Below are 18,137 nucleotides of genomic sequence, written 5' to 3'. Positions count from 1 at the left end.
CATTGTAGGATTCTATGATTCTTTGTTTGTTTGGTCCTGGTGCTTGTATGTCTCGTTTTTGTGTCAGAAGAAGTTGCCTGATGCAGTATCTAAAGATCTGGCTTCATCAATGAGGGCCTGATTGACTTCTACTGTTTCATTAAGTTGCTAGAGGGGTATTGGGGGTAGGACTGATTCTGCGTCTTATGTCTCCCGTATTAGAGAGTTCCCAACATGCTGTGGTGTATTGGCTAACTGTCTGCTGCTCTGTTTCATATAACTTTTATAGGACTGCTACAACACCCCCTTGGGCTAGCACTGTGGAATGCTGTTTTAAATATGTTAATCAATTCACCCACCACTCCACTGCTCGACACCCAGCTCCAGCTGCGAGACAGGAGACATATGCATCTGCTTGATAATGTTTGGTGTAGACGACTCAACACACCCCAACCTTCCCCCGTCCAATGAATTTCAAAAATATATTATTGAATCTGATTAGACGATTTAGCTAACTGCAGATTTATACTTAAGTAATCAAAGTCATTTATCTGGCACAAGAACTTGAGCTGAAAATTTGCTGTTTGTCAAAATTATAATGAACACCACTATGGCAGTCTCCACACTTTAGCAGAAATAAAGATGGTATGAATGTTTAAACAAGCTATTAAAAAATAAACTCAAAATTCATCTATCAAGGGCAAAATATTACCTTTATATAGTATCTTTATGTCATAAAACGTCCCAAGGCACTTAACAAGAACGTCATTAATAGGAAACCTTTTTTGACACGGAGTCACAGAAGGATATATACCTGAGGGAGGGTGAACAAACAATTCTTCAAAAAAAAAGACTTTTAGGACCACCTTAGGGGAGAGGAAGTTAGAAACATTTAAGGAGGGAATTTCAGAGCTAACAGCCAAGGCAACCGAACACAGTCTTCAGTGATAGAATGATTAAAATCAGGGTGGAACAAGACATTAGATTTGGAAGAAGGTAGTCCATGGAAGGATTTAAAAACAAGAATCATAATTTTAAAATTGAGGAACTGTTGGATCAGGAGTCAGTGTAGGCCAGAAACAAAGGGTGAATGAGACTTGATGTTAATTAAGATATTAAATATCAGAGTCTTGGATGAGCATTAAACTAGTCAAGTCCAAAACTGAGACTGGTATCAATTTAGAGTCTATTGTGCTGAAGCATCTGAAATAACTTTTTGTATGCAATAGGGAAACATAGAATGGAATCTTGACAGCTGCATTCTGCTTTTATCTTTCAAACAGCTGTTCTTACATAGCACCTTTAATGTGACAAAATGGCCCAAGACAACTCACAGAAGGGTTATATGAAGCAACATTGACACAAAGCCATGTGACGAAACATTAAGGCATTTGGCGTGGCTAAAACGTAGGTTTTAAGGAATGTCTTAAAAAGGGGAAAACAAATCTAGAGAGACAGAGATATTTGAGGAATTACAGAGCTTAAGACATTCACAGCTGAAGGCATGGCTAAAATCAGGATGCTAAAGAGGCCAGAATTAGATTAGCATAGATATTTCAGGGGATAGTGGAGCTAGAAGGGATTATAGTGAGAGCGAGAAGTAAAGCCATTAAGTGGTCTGAAAAGAAGGTTGCGAAGTTTCAAGTCGAGGTGTTGTTCAATTGGGGCCATGTAGGTCTGTGAGCATAGAATAGAATCCCTACAGAGGAGAAGGAAGTGATTCGGCCCATCGAGTCTGCACCGACCACAATCCCACCCAGGCCCTATTCCCATAACCCAACATACTTGCCCTGCTCATAAATCAACGGGTCTTGATGACAGTAGGAACATGGACAGCAGTTTTAAATAACCTCAATGTTGCAGAGGTAGAATATGGGAGGCCAGTGAGGAATGTGTTGGAACAGTCATGTACGGACATAACAAAGATTTCTGAGGGTTTCCATGGCAGATAGCTGAGGCAAGGGTCACGTCAGGTGATGTTGTGGAGATGCTAATAGATGGCTATAGAGATGGTGCATAAATGTGGTCAGTATCTCATCCTGGGTTAAATGTAACGCAATCATGCATTACATTTACTAACCCTGACTTTGCTAGTTATTTGAATCTTTTCCAGTGTAAATGCATTAATAACGGATTAAAAACAAACAATTTTCATCACTCACACACACTTTGTTGGAATGGGCATAGAAAATAGCAATGCAGGGAAGTTTCTCACATTTTCAGCTGATTCCACTTTTCAACACCTAGCTTTTAACACGCATGTCAGTCATTGTCATCATTAAACAATGTAACCCCTCTTCTCAGTGGTCTACCATTTAACAAACCGGCCAATAGTTAAAGTTACGTCTACTCAGTATATGGATTTTAGAAATTGCTTTTTAAACATGTCACTTTTTCAACTTAGCAGTCACATTTTTATTTCATCAGATTCCATGGTTATCAAAATGAGCCTTTCGCATCTTTTCTGCTGAATTTAACTTGCAACTCTGGCATTGTTATATGTTTTATTGCCTGGAATGAAGCATTACATTTTCCATAAGCTTGAAATTATGAATAGAAAGGAACTTTGGAATATAGATAATATTACATCCTGATACAGATGCCTTGATTCTAGCAAGATAAATTATCACCAAATATGTATTATATTGCATGTGTTTTTGTTAAAAAGTATATTCAAAACAGTTGCTTTTACTAATGCTGCAGATCATGTTAATCCTTTTTAACTCGACCCTTGAAGTCATCCATGGCGTTGAAAATACCAAAATACTGTCCAAGAAGAATTCCAAGTTTCACGGGAAGCAAACTGTTAAAAATAAAAGTCCGGTGACTACATTCAGATTTTATGCGAACAATAATCAAATAAGAAAAAGTAAAACATTTCATGACTAACTTGCAATATTCTTATCAAAGCCATCATTAAAACAGTAAAATATACAAAATGATTGGGTAAAATCATTTTTGCAAAATTTGTCTTGTTTGAATGGCAGTCAAAGTTAAATTATTAACTTTGACTATTAACCATATTGGAGTTTGGGTCTAAAGACATTAGCATCTATTAGCTCTGGCTATAGACCTCACTTTCTTACTGGCTAACGTATGTGATTTCTTAATGGTTTTGCCTAAATAACAATATCAGTTTAGCTCAGTATGTGGCACTGGAAAACTGGGCGGAGAAATGGCAAATGGAATTTAATCTGGACAAATGCGAGGTGATGCATTTTGGTGGATCCAATTCAGGTGAGAGCTACAAATAGCAGAACCATCAGTAGCATAGACACACAGCGATCTGGGAGTACAACTTAAAAGTGGCAGCATAGGTGGAAAAAGTGGTGAAGAAAGCATATGGCATGCCTGCCTTCATCGGACAGGGCATCGAGTATAAAAGCTGGCAAATTTACGTTACAGTTGTATCAAATGATAGTTCGGTCACTTTTGAAATACTGTGTCCAATTCTGGTCACCACACTGCCACAAGGACATCGAGGCTTTGGAGAGAGTGCAGAAAAGGTTTACCAGGATATTGTTTGGTATGGAGGGTATTAGCTATGAGGAGAGATTGAATAAACTGGGATTGTTCTCCCTGGAAAGCTGGAGGCTGATGGCAAACTGATGAAGTTTATAAAATTATGACAGGTATAGATCGGGTGAACAGTTGGAAGCTTTTGCCCAGGGCAGAAATGACAATTGCAAGGGGGCAAAAGTTCAAGATCGGGGGAAAAGGTTCAGTGGAGATGTGCGAGAGAAGTTTCTTTTTTTTTTACAGAGGGTGGCGGGGGCCTGGAATGCACTGCCAAGTGAGGTGGTTAAGGCAGTTACGTCAGCCACATTTAAGACATATCTTGATAGGCATATGAACAAACGGAGAACAGAGGGATATAAGCGGTTGGTTTAGATAGGTAAATGTGATTGCCGCAGGCTTGCTGTGCTGTTCTATAATCAAAAGGTTATTGGTTTAAATGTATATTTAGGGTCCAATCTCAATCTGGGCTGACCCCAGATTACAGCATTGAAGAAATATTGCAATGTGCTGTCCTTCAGAGGAGTTACTGAGACTTGCTCAGATGTTCATGTAGATGTTAAGATCCATCTCAATCTTCAAGGAAAACAAAGTTCTTCAGATATCCTAATTAACATCCTTATGAAAGGCAAGCTAATGAGGCATTTTTTCCCCATTTCTACTTATGGGATCTTGTGCACAAAATTGTCATGATTTGTCCATAAACAGTCATGAAATGTCACAGTATGAAATCAATAAAAAAAGTTTTTCACTTTTAATGACAGTCAAATATTCTCAAGTGAAATAGTAATCACATAATTTTCTATGAATCATTCCCTTATCAAGGACACTGTTTTTATAATGAACTTTGTGAAGCAATGAGTTTAATTTCTCCAAAAGTAGGTCTTTTTAATCTTGTGCATTTCTAATTGTTCAGTTGGGAGCTTGAGTTTTTTTTTGTTCATGGGGTGTGGGTGACATTTTATGTTTTACAGTCTTTTAGTACATTTCAGGCAGGTGTCTCTTGTGGTTGGTTTCTCTCCAATCTCATTCCATCCATTAGACAGACTTCGTGCCTCCTTGACTGCATTCTCATTGATCTGCTTCCCACCCAACTTGCTTTCTTGGCTCCCATGTGGACAGCTCACCATAATAAATTAAAATTGATGGAAGAATTCATGGAGGAAAACAGTCTGGAAATTATTTCAACACTTTATATTGTGAGGGCAGTGAGAAAAGTGGGAGGGGTTCCAACCTTTGGGTCACAGAATTAACATTTGGGGTCATGAGCTGCCCTCCAATGCAACTAAAGAGAGAAGACTGGCCAGTCTGGAGATTCTGACACGATAGCCCTGGAAACACTTGAGCGATGCCATCAAACAGCAAGCCCAAGGCACTGTTGAAATTTAGAAGCCGCTTTTGAAGGTGAATATCAAGCCAAGCTCCACAGTAATTCTGCCCCCAGCAAAGATACTCGCATGTTAGAGCATGCAATGACTGAGTTTGAGAAAATTGCACCACTGGAAGTTGTACGAGGGTGGGAACAGGCAAAGTATGTCTATTCTTTATGCAAAGAACAATATCCTACATATTATTTTGTCTAATGCCAGTAGGATATTATTCTAATATCCTACTGGCATTAGACAAAACTTCATGTAGAAACAAAAGACATTTTTAATCTACTGTGAAGGACCGGCAGCAGCTCACATAGAATGCACCATGATGCTGAATTTATGGGAATTCAAAGTAGACTGAATGCAGACCTCAGTCATTTGAGAACAGAATACAAAATGAAACAGGTGCTGAACAACTTTCTCTCATGAAATATGCAATTGACAACACAGAGACAATGGGTACCCAGTTACATAATATCATTGGTGTATTTGACAGACTAGATTATCAGTTGGAAAGCGTGTTGATGAGAAGAAGAAACATTCTGACAGCTCTTTTACAGATCATTTGTCGACCAGCTGGGATAACTAGAACCAGCAGACGTCTCAAAAGAGTTGTTGCACATGGCGCCAGCTGTTGCAGGAACATTTCAGCCAGATGTCCAAGGCAATCACCATCCCAACAGCATCACAACACCCAACACAATCTGCACATCATAGTTATTCCTCCCACTTGAGGACACTTTGACACAGCCTTGGATTATAGAGCAAGACAGCTACACTTCACCAGAGGAAACACTGATGTAGAGTTGAGAACACATAATTAGGGTAACAATGCAAAACAAATACTGACTATTTTCTTCCATTTGGTCTTGGAAATTTTATTTGAATGGCGCCATTGTAAGATTATCAGTGCTGGGTTGGGGACAGTGTGTACTATTTCCAATTATGTTGTAAAGGGTAGTCCTATTTGCTCTCTCTGGGTCTTCAAATAAAAGAAAAGTTTTACTTTAGTCACAAGTAAGGCTTACATTAACACTGCAATGAAGTTACTGTGAAATTCCCTTAGTCGTCACAGTCTGGTGCCTGTTTGGGTCAATGCACTTATCTAGCACGTTTTTCAGAATGTGGGAGGAAACCCGCACAGACACAGGGAGAGCGTGCAAAGTCCACACAGACAGTGACCCAACCAGGAATTGAATCTGGGCCCCTGGCACTGTGAGGCAGCACTGCTAACCACTTACCATCCTAAATAAAACAAAGACTAGGAAATGTTGCAAAATGGTCTGGATTATATACTAGTACAGATGGTGAAGTTGTCAACATTTGGCATCATTACTCCTCTGAAACAGACACTGACTTCAGGAATCCACAATCCTGCAGTTAAACAGGGAAATTCAGAAGCTGTGGGTGATTCTATGTTTCTCCAGTAGGAGCTGTTGCTAAGTTCCACTTTTATACTTTTTGTCATTATGTAGAAACCCTGTTGAATGAGGTTTGGCTGGGTTCTCTAATGGAGCACTAAGTTCCTACTTATTGCTAAACATCCTCATTGGCCTTGAATGAGCAATTTTCCATTTGTTGAATGCCAAGTGTCTCTATGATTTAAAAAATTCACATTTTTAAACCTTTTTAAAAAGTTTAAGATATTGTGGCTCCTAGCTTAATCCCATGTCACATCATTCATTTCACTCATTATAAAACTTGAAATTAAAATTGAAAGGAGTCAGTGGTTTTACTTCCTAGTCTCTAAGAAAATATTTCAAGGTTTTTGGCTGCTTATGTTACTTGATGATATCACTATTGCTGGATGCCCAACAATCCCCTTGACTTGGCAGCAGATTCAAACTGAGAGCAGCAAAGGGAAATTCACACAAAAGAGGTTGCTACATTTATTTTGATAGTTTTCTTCAAGATTAACAGCAAGTGTTGTTACCTTGCTTCTGGGTCTGAACTCCATCTGACTAAATGCATCATGTTCCCCAGATAATAGTCATTAAGTTGCAGAAAAACATTTGAGGGTAGGAACTACCTAGTCACTTGAATCTTTTCCAGTGGTAAACTGTAAATGCATTAAGGATAACGGATTAAAAATGGATGTGGAGCAATATCACTTCCTGTTCTTGTATTGGTGTTGACGCTTGCAGCCTGACTGTCTATTCCCAGTATTCTGCACTGAATATTTGGACAGCCTGTCAGCTGATGAAAGTTCTGGCTGCTTCCAGTTACTGGCCTCATTTTGTTTCTCAAGTTTGAATCTAGCATTGTATCTGGAAATTAAAAAAACAATACCTGATGTAGTCTCACCACAGCTTTTTGTTATACTCCAATCTACCCAAGAATGGTGAAAACCTTCCCCGGACTTAACAGTCCAGACATTAAAAGCCTAGGGGTTTTAAAAGCCTATAACAGCTTCAATACAAAAATATTCAGAGGCAGTGGAGCTTATTTTCAGATTTCTTTTCTGTTTATTCCGTAGCCTAGCATTTAGTTTCATAGAACATAGAACATTTTAGCACAGTACAGGCCCTTCGGCCCTCGATGTTGCACCAACCAGTGGAACCAATCTGATGACCCTCTAACCTAATCTATTCCAATAGAACATAGAACATTACAGCGCAGAACAGGCCCTTCGGCCCACGATGTTGCGCCGACCAGTTACAAAAACAATGACCCACTAGCCTATACCAATCCCTTTTCGTCCATAAACCTATCCAGAGATCTCTTAAACGCCCCCAAACTAGACGCATTTACAACTGCAGCAGGCAGGGCATTCCAATCCTTCACCACCCGCTGGGTAAAGAACCTACCCCTGACATCCGTCCTGTAGCTACCCCCCCTTAATTTAAAGCCATGCCCCCTCGTGCTAGCTTTCTCCATCTGAGGAAAAAGGCTATCACTATCCACCCTATCTAAACCTCTAATCATCTTATATGTTTCAATAAGATCCCCTCTTAGCCGCCTTCTTTCCAACGAAAACAACCCTAAATCCCTCAGTCTCTCCTCATAGGACCTCCCCACCATACCAGGCACCATCCTAGTAAACCTCCTCTGCACCCTCTCCAACGCCTCCACATCCTTCTTGTAATGCGGGGACCAGAACTGCACACAGTACTCCAAGTGCGGCCGCACTAGAGTAGTGTACAGTTGCAACATTACACTGCGACTCCTAAATTCAATCCCCCTACCAATAAACGCCAAGACACCGTACGCCTTCTTAACAACCTTATCTACTTGATTCCCAACTTTCAGGGATCTATGTACACACACACCTAGATCCCTCTGTTCATCCACACTATTCAAAGTCCTCCCGTTAGCCCTATACTCGACACATCTGTTGCTCCTACCAAAGTGAATTACCTCACACTTCTCCGCATTAAATTCCATCCGCCACCTCTCGGCCCAGCTCTGCAACCTATCTAAGTCTCCCTGCAGACTATGACACCCTTCCTCACAATCTACCACACCTCCAATTTTGGTGTCATCAGCAAATTTACTAATCCACCCAACTATACCCTCATCCAGATCATTAATAAAAATTACAAACAACAGTGGCCCCAAAACAGATCCCTGAGGCACACCACTCGTAACTGTACTCCATGATGAATATTTACCATCCACCACCACCCTCTGTCTCCTATCTGATAGCCAATTCCTGATCCAACTTCCTAGATTACCCACAATCCCATACATCTGCATTTTCTGCAGAAGCCTACCATGGTGAACCTTATCGAACGCCTTACTAAAATCCATGTATACCACGTCAACTGCCTTACCCCCATCCACCTCTTTGGTCACCTTCTCAAAAAACTCAATAAGGTTAGTAAGGCACGACCTACCCGCTACAAAACCATGTTGACTATTTCTAATCAATTCATTACACTCCAAATAACTATAAATCCTATCCCTAATAATTTTTTCTAAAACCTTGCCCACAACAGAAGTAAGACTCACCGGTCTATAATTCCCGGCAAAGTCTCTGTTCCCCTTCTTAAACAATGGGACAACATTCGCTATCCTCCAATCCTCCGGGACTACACCAGAGACCAATGACGACCTGAAGATCTGAGCCAGAGGCTCTGCAATCACCTCTCTAGCCTCCCAGAGAATCCTAGGGTAGATCCCATCCGGACCAGGGGACTTATCTATTTTCAGCCCCTCAAGAATTTCCAGCACATCCTCTTTATCAACCGTAATACTGTCTATTTTACACCCCTGCAACCCAATGTCCTCCTCAGCTATATTCATGTCCCCCTGCGTGAACACCGAAGAGAAATATTGGTTCAATACTTCTCCAATCTCCTCCGGTTCCACACACAACTTCCCCCTGCTGTCTGTAACTGGCCCTAATCTTGCCCTGACCAACCTTCTGTTCTTGACATACCTATAGAACGCCTTAGGATTCTCCTTAATCCTATCAGCCAAAGTCTTCTCATGTCCTCTTTTAGCCCTTCTCAACTCACTCTTCAACTCCCTCCTAGCCAATCTAAAGCTTTCTAGTGCACTATCTGAGCCCTCCAATCTCATCCTAACATAAGCCTCCTTTTTCTTTTTAACCATCGACTCAACTCTTTTAGTGCACCACGGTTCCCTAGATCTACCAAATCCACCATGCCTGACAGGGACATACCTATCAAGGACTCGCAGTAGCTGCTCCTTGAAAAAACTCCACATTTCAGACGTTCCCAGTCCCTGTAATCCCCTAATCCAATCCATGCTTCCTAATTCACTCCTGATAGCCTCATAATCGCCCTTACCCCAGCTAAAATTGCTGACCCGAGGTTCATGCCTATCTCTTCCCATCACTAAGGTGAACGTAACCGAATTGTGGTCACTATCACCAAAATGCACACCAACTTCCAAGTCTAGCACCTGGTCTGGCTCATTTCCCAGCACCAAATCCAATATAGCCTCACCTCTAGTTGGCCTGTCTACATAATGTTATCCATAAGCCTATCCACTGACCATTTGAACGCCCTTAAAGTTGGCAAGTCCACAACTGCTGCAGGCAGGGCGTTCCACGCCCTTACTACCCTCTGAGTAAAGAGCCTACCTCTGACATCCGTCCTATAACTACCACCCCTTAATTTAAAGCTATGTCCCTTCATGTTAGCCATCACCATCCAAGGAAAACGGCTCTCACTATCCACCCTATCTAACCCTCTGATCATCTTGTATGCCTCAATTAGGTCACCTCCCAACCTTCTTCTTTCTAACGAAAACAACCTCAAGTCCCTCAGCCTTTCCTCATAAGACTTTCCCACCATACCAGGCAACATTCTGGTAAACCTCCTCTGCACCCTTTCCAATGCCTCCACATCCTTCTTATAATGTGGCGACCAGAACTGTACGCAATACTCCAAGTGCGGCCACACCAGAGTTTTGTACAGTTGCAACATGACCTCACGACTCCAAAATTCAATCCCTCTACCAATAAAAGCTAACACACCATATGCCTTCTTAACAACCATATCAACCTGGGTGCCAACTTTCAGGAAGCTATGCACATGTACACCGAGATCTCTCTGCTCGTCGACACTACCAAGGGTCCTTCCATTAGCCCTATATTCAGAATTGAAAAATGTAAAACTATCCACCATAAATGCTGAATTCTGATTTTTCTCGTGTTTAAATTTTCAATTTAAACTTCATTTGAAAAATGTAGAATTGTAAGCCATTCACTCACTGACCTCTCAGGTCAGAAGGGGGCAAGTGTGCATAAGATTCAACCATGTTTTGTTCCATTCACAACTTCTCAAGATAATGAAACCATCCATGTCCACATATAGCAAGGTCTATGCAACATTCAGGCTTAGGTTGATAAAGTCATGCAGCAGAAGTGCTAGGCAGTGACCATCTCCAACAAAGGTCTAATCACCTTCTCTCAATAGTTTTATCATCCCAACATTAACATCCTGGCAGTCACAAATACTGTGGTACCAAGTTACAGGTTCAAGACAGGGCATTCTGCAGTGAATAACACCTTTCCTGTCTGCCCAAAGCCTTTTCATCATGTACAATCGAATACTTTCCATTTAAATGGATGACTGCAGCTTCAAATACACTTGAGAAGCTTGACACTATGCAGGACTAAACACCCTGATAAGGTAGAGGATGGGCTGCCAATTTAATCAGGCACAGGTTCAAGGCAAGAATTTAAGGGAGATGGGGGCCGGGGGGCGGGGGGGGGGGGGGTGGTGATGAGAGAGAAGAGAAGAAGAGATTTTCATGCAGAGTGCGGTGGGTGCCTGGAATGCGCTGCCAGAGGTGGTGGTGGAAGCAGGCACATTAAGCAACATTTAAGAGGCATCTGGATGGGTATTTGAATAGGGAGGGAATAGAGGGACATGGAATGAGTAAGGGCAGAAGGTTTTTTTTAAGTTTAGTTAGGGCATCATGATCGGCGCAGGCTTGAAGGACTCTGGGGCTGTTCCTGTGCTGGACTTTTCTTTGTTCTTTAAATATTGATTCCCTCCACCACTATGCACCATGACCATAGGATTTACCCGAAAGACCACCGCCCCCACCATGACCATAGGATTCAGCACCTACAAACGGACTGTAACAACTCACCCAAACTACTTCAGCAGCAGCTGCTAAACCCACGTCTTCTACTAATTTGCAGGTTACGAGCAGCTGATGCATCACCTCCATATTCTAATGCAAGTGACACACCATCCTGACTTGAAAATATATTTGTCATAGCTGCTTCATTGCTGGAACAAAATCTTGGAATTCCACACCTTGTGGCATTGCATACGTAACTAGAACACATGGACAGCCATTCAAGAAAGCAGCTCACCACGACCTTCTCAGTGGTCAGCAATGCATGGTAGTTTTGCATTCCATGAGGAATTTTAAAAAGTTACTTTTTTGTTGCTTAGTTATTAGATGCTAAGACTTTTCTTATATTTAAGGAACCATTTTTTTGCTGAGTGTAAGAGTATAAAACTGAAGAAAGCAAGCTTATGACCCCCTGTCCATAAAGTAAATGGCCTAACAGCCATTCTTTTTGGTCTCGCAAAATAATTCCTTGGAATAATTTAGTCATTTCATACATACATCATCTGGAAAACAATTATGAAACATATTATATGCACGTGCATTCAAAGTAAATTAATTTCCGCTTCATTCCATCTTCATTGCTGCGTTCATCAGGTTTGCAACTACAGCTGTTTCTTATGACTGCAATTAAAGCCTGACCAATCAGCAGTGCACAAATACAACATTCAACACAAGAACATAAGTTCTTTCCCATTAGTTTTTTGAAGAACCATTAGTTCTTTGCCATACTGGAACCTTTATGTAGAAAACAATGTCATAAAAGCAGGTGTAATGATAGACATTCATAATACTGAAGAATGATGACTGCTTAAAAGACCGTATAAAAGTGAAGAAAAAATGCAGAACTACAGCATCATAGACTGAGATAAGACGTACTTACTTTTTAATAGCAAGCAAAAAACATAGGCTTCGTGGCATCACAAGAAGCATTTGTTCCCGTAAAATGGCATTAATAATCTTTTTGGCAGCATAGTTTGGATCTAAAATGGGAAGAAGATGTGGCCACCTGTACAGAAATAGAATATAAATTGAGGTAAATGCCTTAGTTTGATTGTTCACAATGTGTCTATCAAAAGAATACTGTGCAAGTTTTCAAGAACTAAAAGTGGTTAGCCCCATTGAAAATAGTTCATTAGAAATCCTGCTAAGGTACATAGTTAAAAAAAAAAACAGGATTTCTTCAACATTGTTCTTTAGGATTTTCCTAAAGTTGGACGATTTTGTTTGCCAGTGATAGTTATCAGCTGCAGCCAAATAGTAATAAATCTGTGGTGCTACTAGGTCAGAGTTTCAGTCAATGCAATATAGACTCCTTGGTGGAGTCTGGTGTAAGCCATGGCTCAGCTGGTAGCACTCAAGATTTTGCGTTCAAGTCCCAGTGTAGAGCTTGAGCACCAAAATAAAAATCAAGGCTGGCACTCTATTGCATCAGTGAGGGAGCACTGCACTGTGCAAGGTGCTGCCTTCCAATAAGCACTTTAAATTGAGGTACTTTCTGCCTGCTTGGGTGGATGTGAAAGATTTCATAGCACTATTCTGAAGAAGGGTAGTTCTCCCCAGTGTCCTGGCCATCCCTCAATCAGCCTACACATATATATTTTAAAAAATTATGTGGTTGTCACACTGCTGTTTGTGGGAGTTTGCTGAGTGCAAATTAGTTGCTGTGATTCCCACATTACATTTTAAACAAGTGAGAAATTTGGCAAGCTATCATGCCACCAGCAAAGGAAGGCTCTTCCTGTAAGCTTTCAAAAGGGAACCGGACTGGTTCCCCCTGACTGATGCATAGATTGAAACATGATAATTGCAAGTGGATTAACAGTAAACTTATGTTCTTATGAGATCAACTGGACCATTTTGATCACTTGAGAGAATTGAAGACGAATTTTATAGATTTTATTTCCCTTTTTGCTCTGGAGCTTTTCTGTTATTTTGCCTCTATTGAGGGAGTTAAGAACAGTCTAGTCATGATGCCCCAGGCATAATGAGTGTCAAACAAGCTTAATCAGCTGATTGTTTCCTGGCTGTAATTTTTATATATTAATTGAGTTGTGTTTTTAAGTTGCAAGTGAATTTAATGCTAAAAATATTTTTTAAATGTATTTCTGCCTTTATAATCTTAAAAGGCCATAAGCCCACTCGCTTATCTCCACCCACGCCCCCACCTTAATTCAGCACAAGAAAACATCCAAGTGCCCTAAAACCTATTCATCAACACAGCTGATTTTCTTGGTGTTCCCTTATAAGGCCGAAATGTTCTCCTGCAATACAGTATGCTTAAGCTAGGAGGGGGTCAGCATTTTGTACTGACAATCAGTGTGTGTTATACCCTCCACGCTAGACATTTAAAGATCCTACTTTCACCACAAAACATGGTGCCAGATTGCCAAGGTGGGTTAGGTGTATTTAGCAAGAAAACATCTATATCTTTCCTGTATTACCACTGTGCATTTTTATTCCCCAGCCAAATGATTTTTGCATATGAAGATATATCTTTTTGACTTAAAAGATCCAGGAGATTGTCTTTCACAGGATGTGGACATCACGGATTGGCTAGCAATTATTGCCCTACAGGGGGTACCTAATGGTCTACACCCTGGAGGTAGATGCAGAGATAGAGGATACGCTAGCTATGATTTTCCAAAATTCCTTACATTCGGGAATGTTCGCATTGGATTGGAAGTTGGCAACTGCTACACCGTTTTTTTTTAAGAAAGGAGTAAGGGAGAAACAGCAAATTACAGGCCAGTTAACCTAATATCAGATATTAGGAAAAAGCTGGAATCTATTATTAAAGAAGTCTTGACAATGCATTTAGAAAAACATAACATAATATAGTTTTACTGAAAGTAAATCTTGTTTGAAATATTTATTACTGTTTTTTGAGGAAGTAAGTAACTGGGTAGCTGGAGGGAAACCAGGGAATGTAATATATCAGAATATTAAAAGAGAAACCATTTTTGTCAAAGTTTTTGAGCTTGCACTCATCAGGATATCCACAAAAATACACTGGAATAAAAATTAACAAATTTATACTGGATGAGAAGAGGTGCTACTTGGTTGGCAAGTGAACTCTAATTGGTAGAGGCGTGGCCATGGAGAATCAGCTGACGGTGACTTACAATATCAAGCATTGTTTGAAATTTAAAGCAGAGAGATTGACTCAGATTGGTCAAGGCATTCCCTGAAAGATGAACCAGCAAATGGCTGTCATTTAGTTTTTGAGGAGAATCAGATTTAAAGTATGTACATGTTCTGTCTGCCAAGAACAGGGTCCTATGTATTAATAAATGTAGCTTGCAGTACATGTAAATGTATCATGCTGTCAGCCCCACTGACAATCGTAAATTGATTGTCAGCAGATTGTGGAGCAGATTACTTGGCAGTTACCGGCCAGTCAATGTTAACTGGCACATTCTCTTCTCATACAGCACAAATTTGTTGATTTCCTTTATATTGTATTCTTTGTGTATGCTTGTGAATGGCCCTGAGTGCAAGATAAAAGCTTTGGCAGAAAAAGTCTCTTTTAGCAATACTTTATTCTGTACTACCAAACAACTTGATGTAGTGTACGTGGATTTCCCAAAGGCATTGAATAAGATGCCACACCAAAAATTAATTGGGAAGATAAGGGTTCATGAAGTTGGTGAAGTTATTGACTTTGCTCATAAGAATAGAAAAACAATATTTTTTTAAAAATTCTAAGTATTGATGTTCAAAGAGACTTGCTGTGCTCATACAAAAAACACCAAAAACTAGCACATAGATGCATCAAATAATAAGTAAGGCAATTTTTAAAAATATTTCTACTCCACCCTTAAAGTTGCAAAGCCAATGCTCAGAGTGGACCGGGCTAACCCAAATAAACTCTCTGCTTGCTTCAAAACCCAAATTCAAATTCCAGCTGAATCCAATTCATGGTCCCCGCAAGATAGACAAATAAGATCCAAGCTCACAACATAAGGCATTGCACCCAATCTTGGGCTTGATCTGACACTTGATTTTAGGCAATGCAAAGACCATCTTGGTCTTTATTGCAAAAAGATTGTAGTACAAGAAAAATTCATTTCCACATTTAAGAAAGCATATACAACAGGGAAGATTAACTAAATTGATCCTTGGGATTAGAGGGCTGTCCTATGACGAGAGGTTGTGTAAATTGGGCTTATATTGTCTGGAGTTCAGGAGAACGAGCGACAAGCTTGTTGAATCCTACAAGATTCTGAACGGGCTTGATGTTCGCTGAGAGATCATCTCCACTGGTCAGGGAATTGAAAACACAGGGACACAGTCTCAGGATAAGGGGCAAGGGGACAATCATTTACGGCTGAGATGAGCAGAAATTATTTATCTCAAAGGGTGGTGAAGTTTTGAAATTTCCTATTCCAAGAGGTTGTGGACTCCATTTTTCCATCTTAGGGAATCAAGGGATACGGGAAGAGCGTGGGAAAATTGAGTTGAAGTTCAAGATCAGCAAAGATTGTACTGAATGGTGGAGCAGGCTGGGTGGGCCATGTGGTCTATTCCGGCTCCTATTTGTTGAGTTCCCTCGAATAGAAGATCCATCAGAAGTTGATGTTCATCGATATATTTAAGCATTCTCATTTAAAAAGAGTAAAAAATATTGAAATCCTAAACGCATGATCTTCGCCATTGTATTATGTTTTATTCAGTTTTGCTGTACTTATTTCAGTCTTTTAATCATATGTAATTTTAAACAATGTAACTTTAAAAGAAAATCCCTCATCACCAGAATTACTCTTTATTACTGACATTGGTTTCCTACCACCTTTGTCACATTTTCTACCGAATGGGATATGTTTATTTTGCCATTCCTTGGTTACATCTCTTGCTTTGAGCATTTTGAATTACTTCACACACAGGCAGCCAGTATATTTTCACTTGGTACAATTCAAATTCATTAGTAGGACTGATAATTTTTTATTACAATGTTACTAGAAACTAATCAAAATACCACAACACTAAAATTTCAAGATTGTAAGTTTTAAATAATGTTCAATCAATGTATTTTAAGCTCGAGTGAATAAAGTTGAAAGTAAAGATGACAAACGTACTGAATCAACCAGTCTACCTACTTGGTTTTACAGCCATCAAACATGCCAGTGTTTATGAAGTATGGACAAACGATTGTAGTCTTGATGCCATTTTTCCCTGAAACTAGCAATTCTAGTGCAACAGACTGAGCAAAGCCAACTGCTGCAAACTTGCTTGAACAATAATCTGCAAAAGATGAAAGACACCCATTGTTCACCAAAAATACATGGGAATCAGTTCCACTCAGACAGAAGTCAGTTGTATATGAATAATAGGACAACTTAAATAAATTTAAAATGGATTAACATTAGTTACAGTGAGTGATTTGGTTCATGTAAAATGTGACTACTTCATAAATACATAATAATATTTGCACACTTTTATTGTTTACTCTCAACATTTGTTTCCTTGAGTTTTACACTTCAGCGATAAACCTAGTGATGGTTATAGGATCCTCATAATAAGCAAGAATGCAAAGTTTCTGAACAGAACTATTCATTTTATGCTCTCAGAATAAAAAGTTACGATGGTTCTAATTATTGATAACACACATAGCAATGATATTCAATATTAGATTATTAGATGCCAGGTTATAGGAAATTTTCACTGACAAACCTGGAAATCTGTGGGCAGCTATAAACAGGGTGAATGGTAAATGTCAATCTTCCACTGTCGACAATAAAATCTGTGCCTGTGTATTATATGGTATATTGCTTCTATAATTATAATCCGCATATCTTTGAGAAAGCAAGAGTTTAACTCTTTGATATTAAATACTTCAAAAATAAGTACAAATTAAAATATAGAAAACAATAGCAATTTAAAGCTATACATATCATGCTGCTTTTAACACTATTTTCAGTCTAAATATTGTGAACACAAAATCTCCAGAAACCACAGAAGCTACTCTTACCTGCTAATCCATTGACTGGAAACAATCCTGCTGAACTGGCAATGCTAACCAAGTGGCCATGGTTGCTGGCAATCATTGCAGGCAGGAAGGCTTTATAGGTCTAAAAACAATTAACTCTCAGAATTATTAAAGGCATTGTAGTCAGTAGCATACTGTTTTCACTTAAAACAACAAGGATAAATAAATGAGGAAGAGAACATAAAGACATTTTCAGAGACCATTGACAATTTATTCTGTCTCCAGAATAGCAAACTTTTCCAGATTATTTACATTAATTGCTGTTAAATGAAATAATTCAATATCAGTGGCTAACACAGTGAGAAGTATAAAATGGATCCATGGTCAGACACACTCCACTCTGAACTCGAGTGAATTTCTGCGGATTTCTCCTCAAAATCCTCCCTGATGATTCTTAAACAATGAATCACCTTGATTCACTGAACTCCGGCTTTGAGTGACTTCAAGTTCTGCTTCCAAAAGACACTTTGAAATCTTCATTGAAACAACATTTTAGCTCAGCTGCTTCCATCAAGGATTCGCTTCCAGGTTTTAAACCGCTGTTATACAAACTCTTCGCTATTGCTTTTGATTTAGATTCCCAGACTGTATTAAGGTGAAACTTTTCATTTACCTCTGAAGTATGCTTTCTCACTCTAAATTTGATTACTGTAACTGTCTTGTTAACTCAGAACACTATCTGCTTTTCCCTTGAACTCTCTGAACAGTACCTTGTTCAACTT

The 18,137-nt window shown here is 39.6% G+C and overlaps 1 protein-coding gene across 1 annotated transcript in view; it reads right to left on the bottom strand.

Annotated features, from left to right (window-relative positions):
* Positions 1–673: 673 nt before the first annotated feature.
* sdr16c5b (short chain dehydrogenase/reductase family 16C, member 5b) overlaps positions 674–18,137 on the bottom strand; it is a 36,548-nt gene continuing 19,084 nt past the window's right edge. Inside the window, exons 3-6 of the mRNA XM_080194204.1 lie at positions 17,398–17,497; positions 16,526–16,670; positions 12,310–12,435; positions 674–2,782 (exon numbers count right to left, since the gene is read on the bottom strand). Coding sequence (XP_080050330.1) covers positions 2,689–2,782; positions 12,310–12,435; positions 16,526–16,670; positions 17,398–17,497 — 465 coding nt within the window. The 3' untranslated portion in view covers positions 674–2,688. The remainder of the gene's footprint in view (positions 2,783–12,309; positions 12,436–16,525; positions 16,671–17,397; positions 17,498–18,137) is intronic.

This window comes from Carcharhinus amblyrhynchos, chromosome 8 (assembly GCF_965287045.1).
Source record: "Carcharhinus amblyrhynchos chromosome 8, sCarAmb.v2.hapA, whole genome shotgun sequence".
In the NCBI taxonomy this organism is placed as follows: Eukaryota; Metazoa; Chordata; class Chondrichthyes; order Carcharhiniformes; family Carcharhinidae; genus Carcharhinus; species Carcharhinus amblyrhynchos.
Note: the sequence above shows the minus strand (reverse complement) of the source record. Positions and strands in the feature narration are given on the sequence as shown.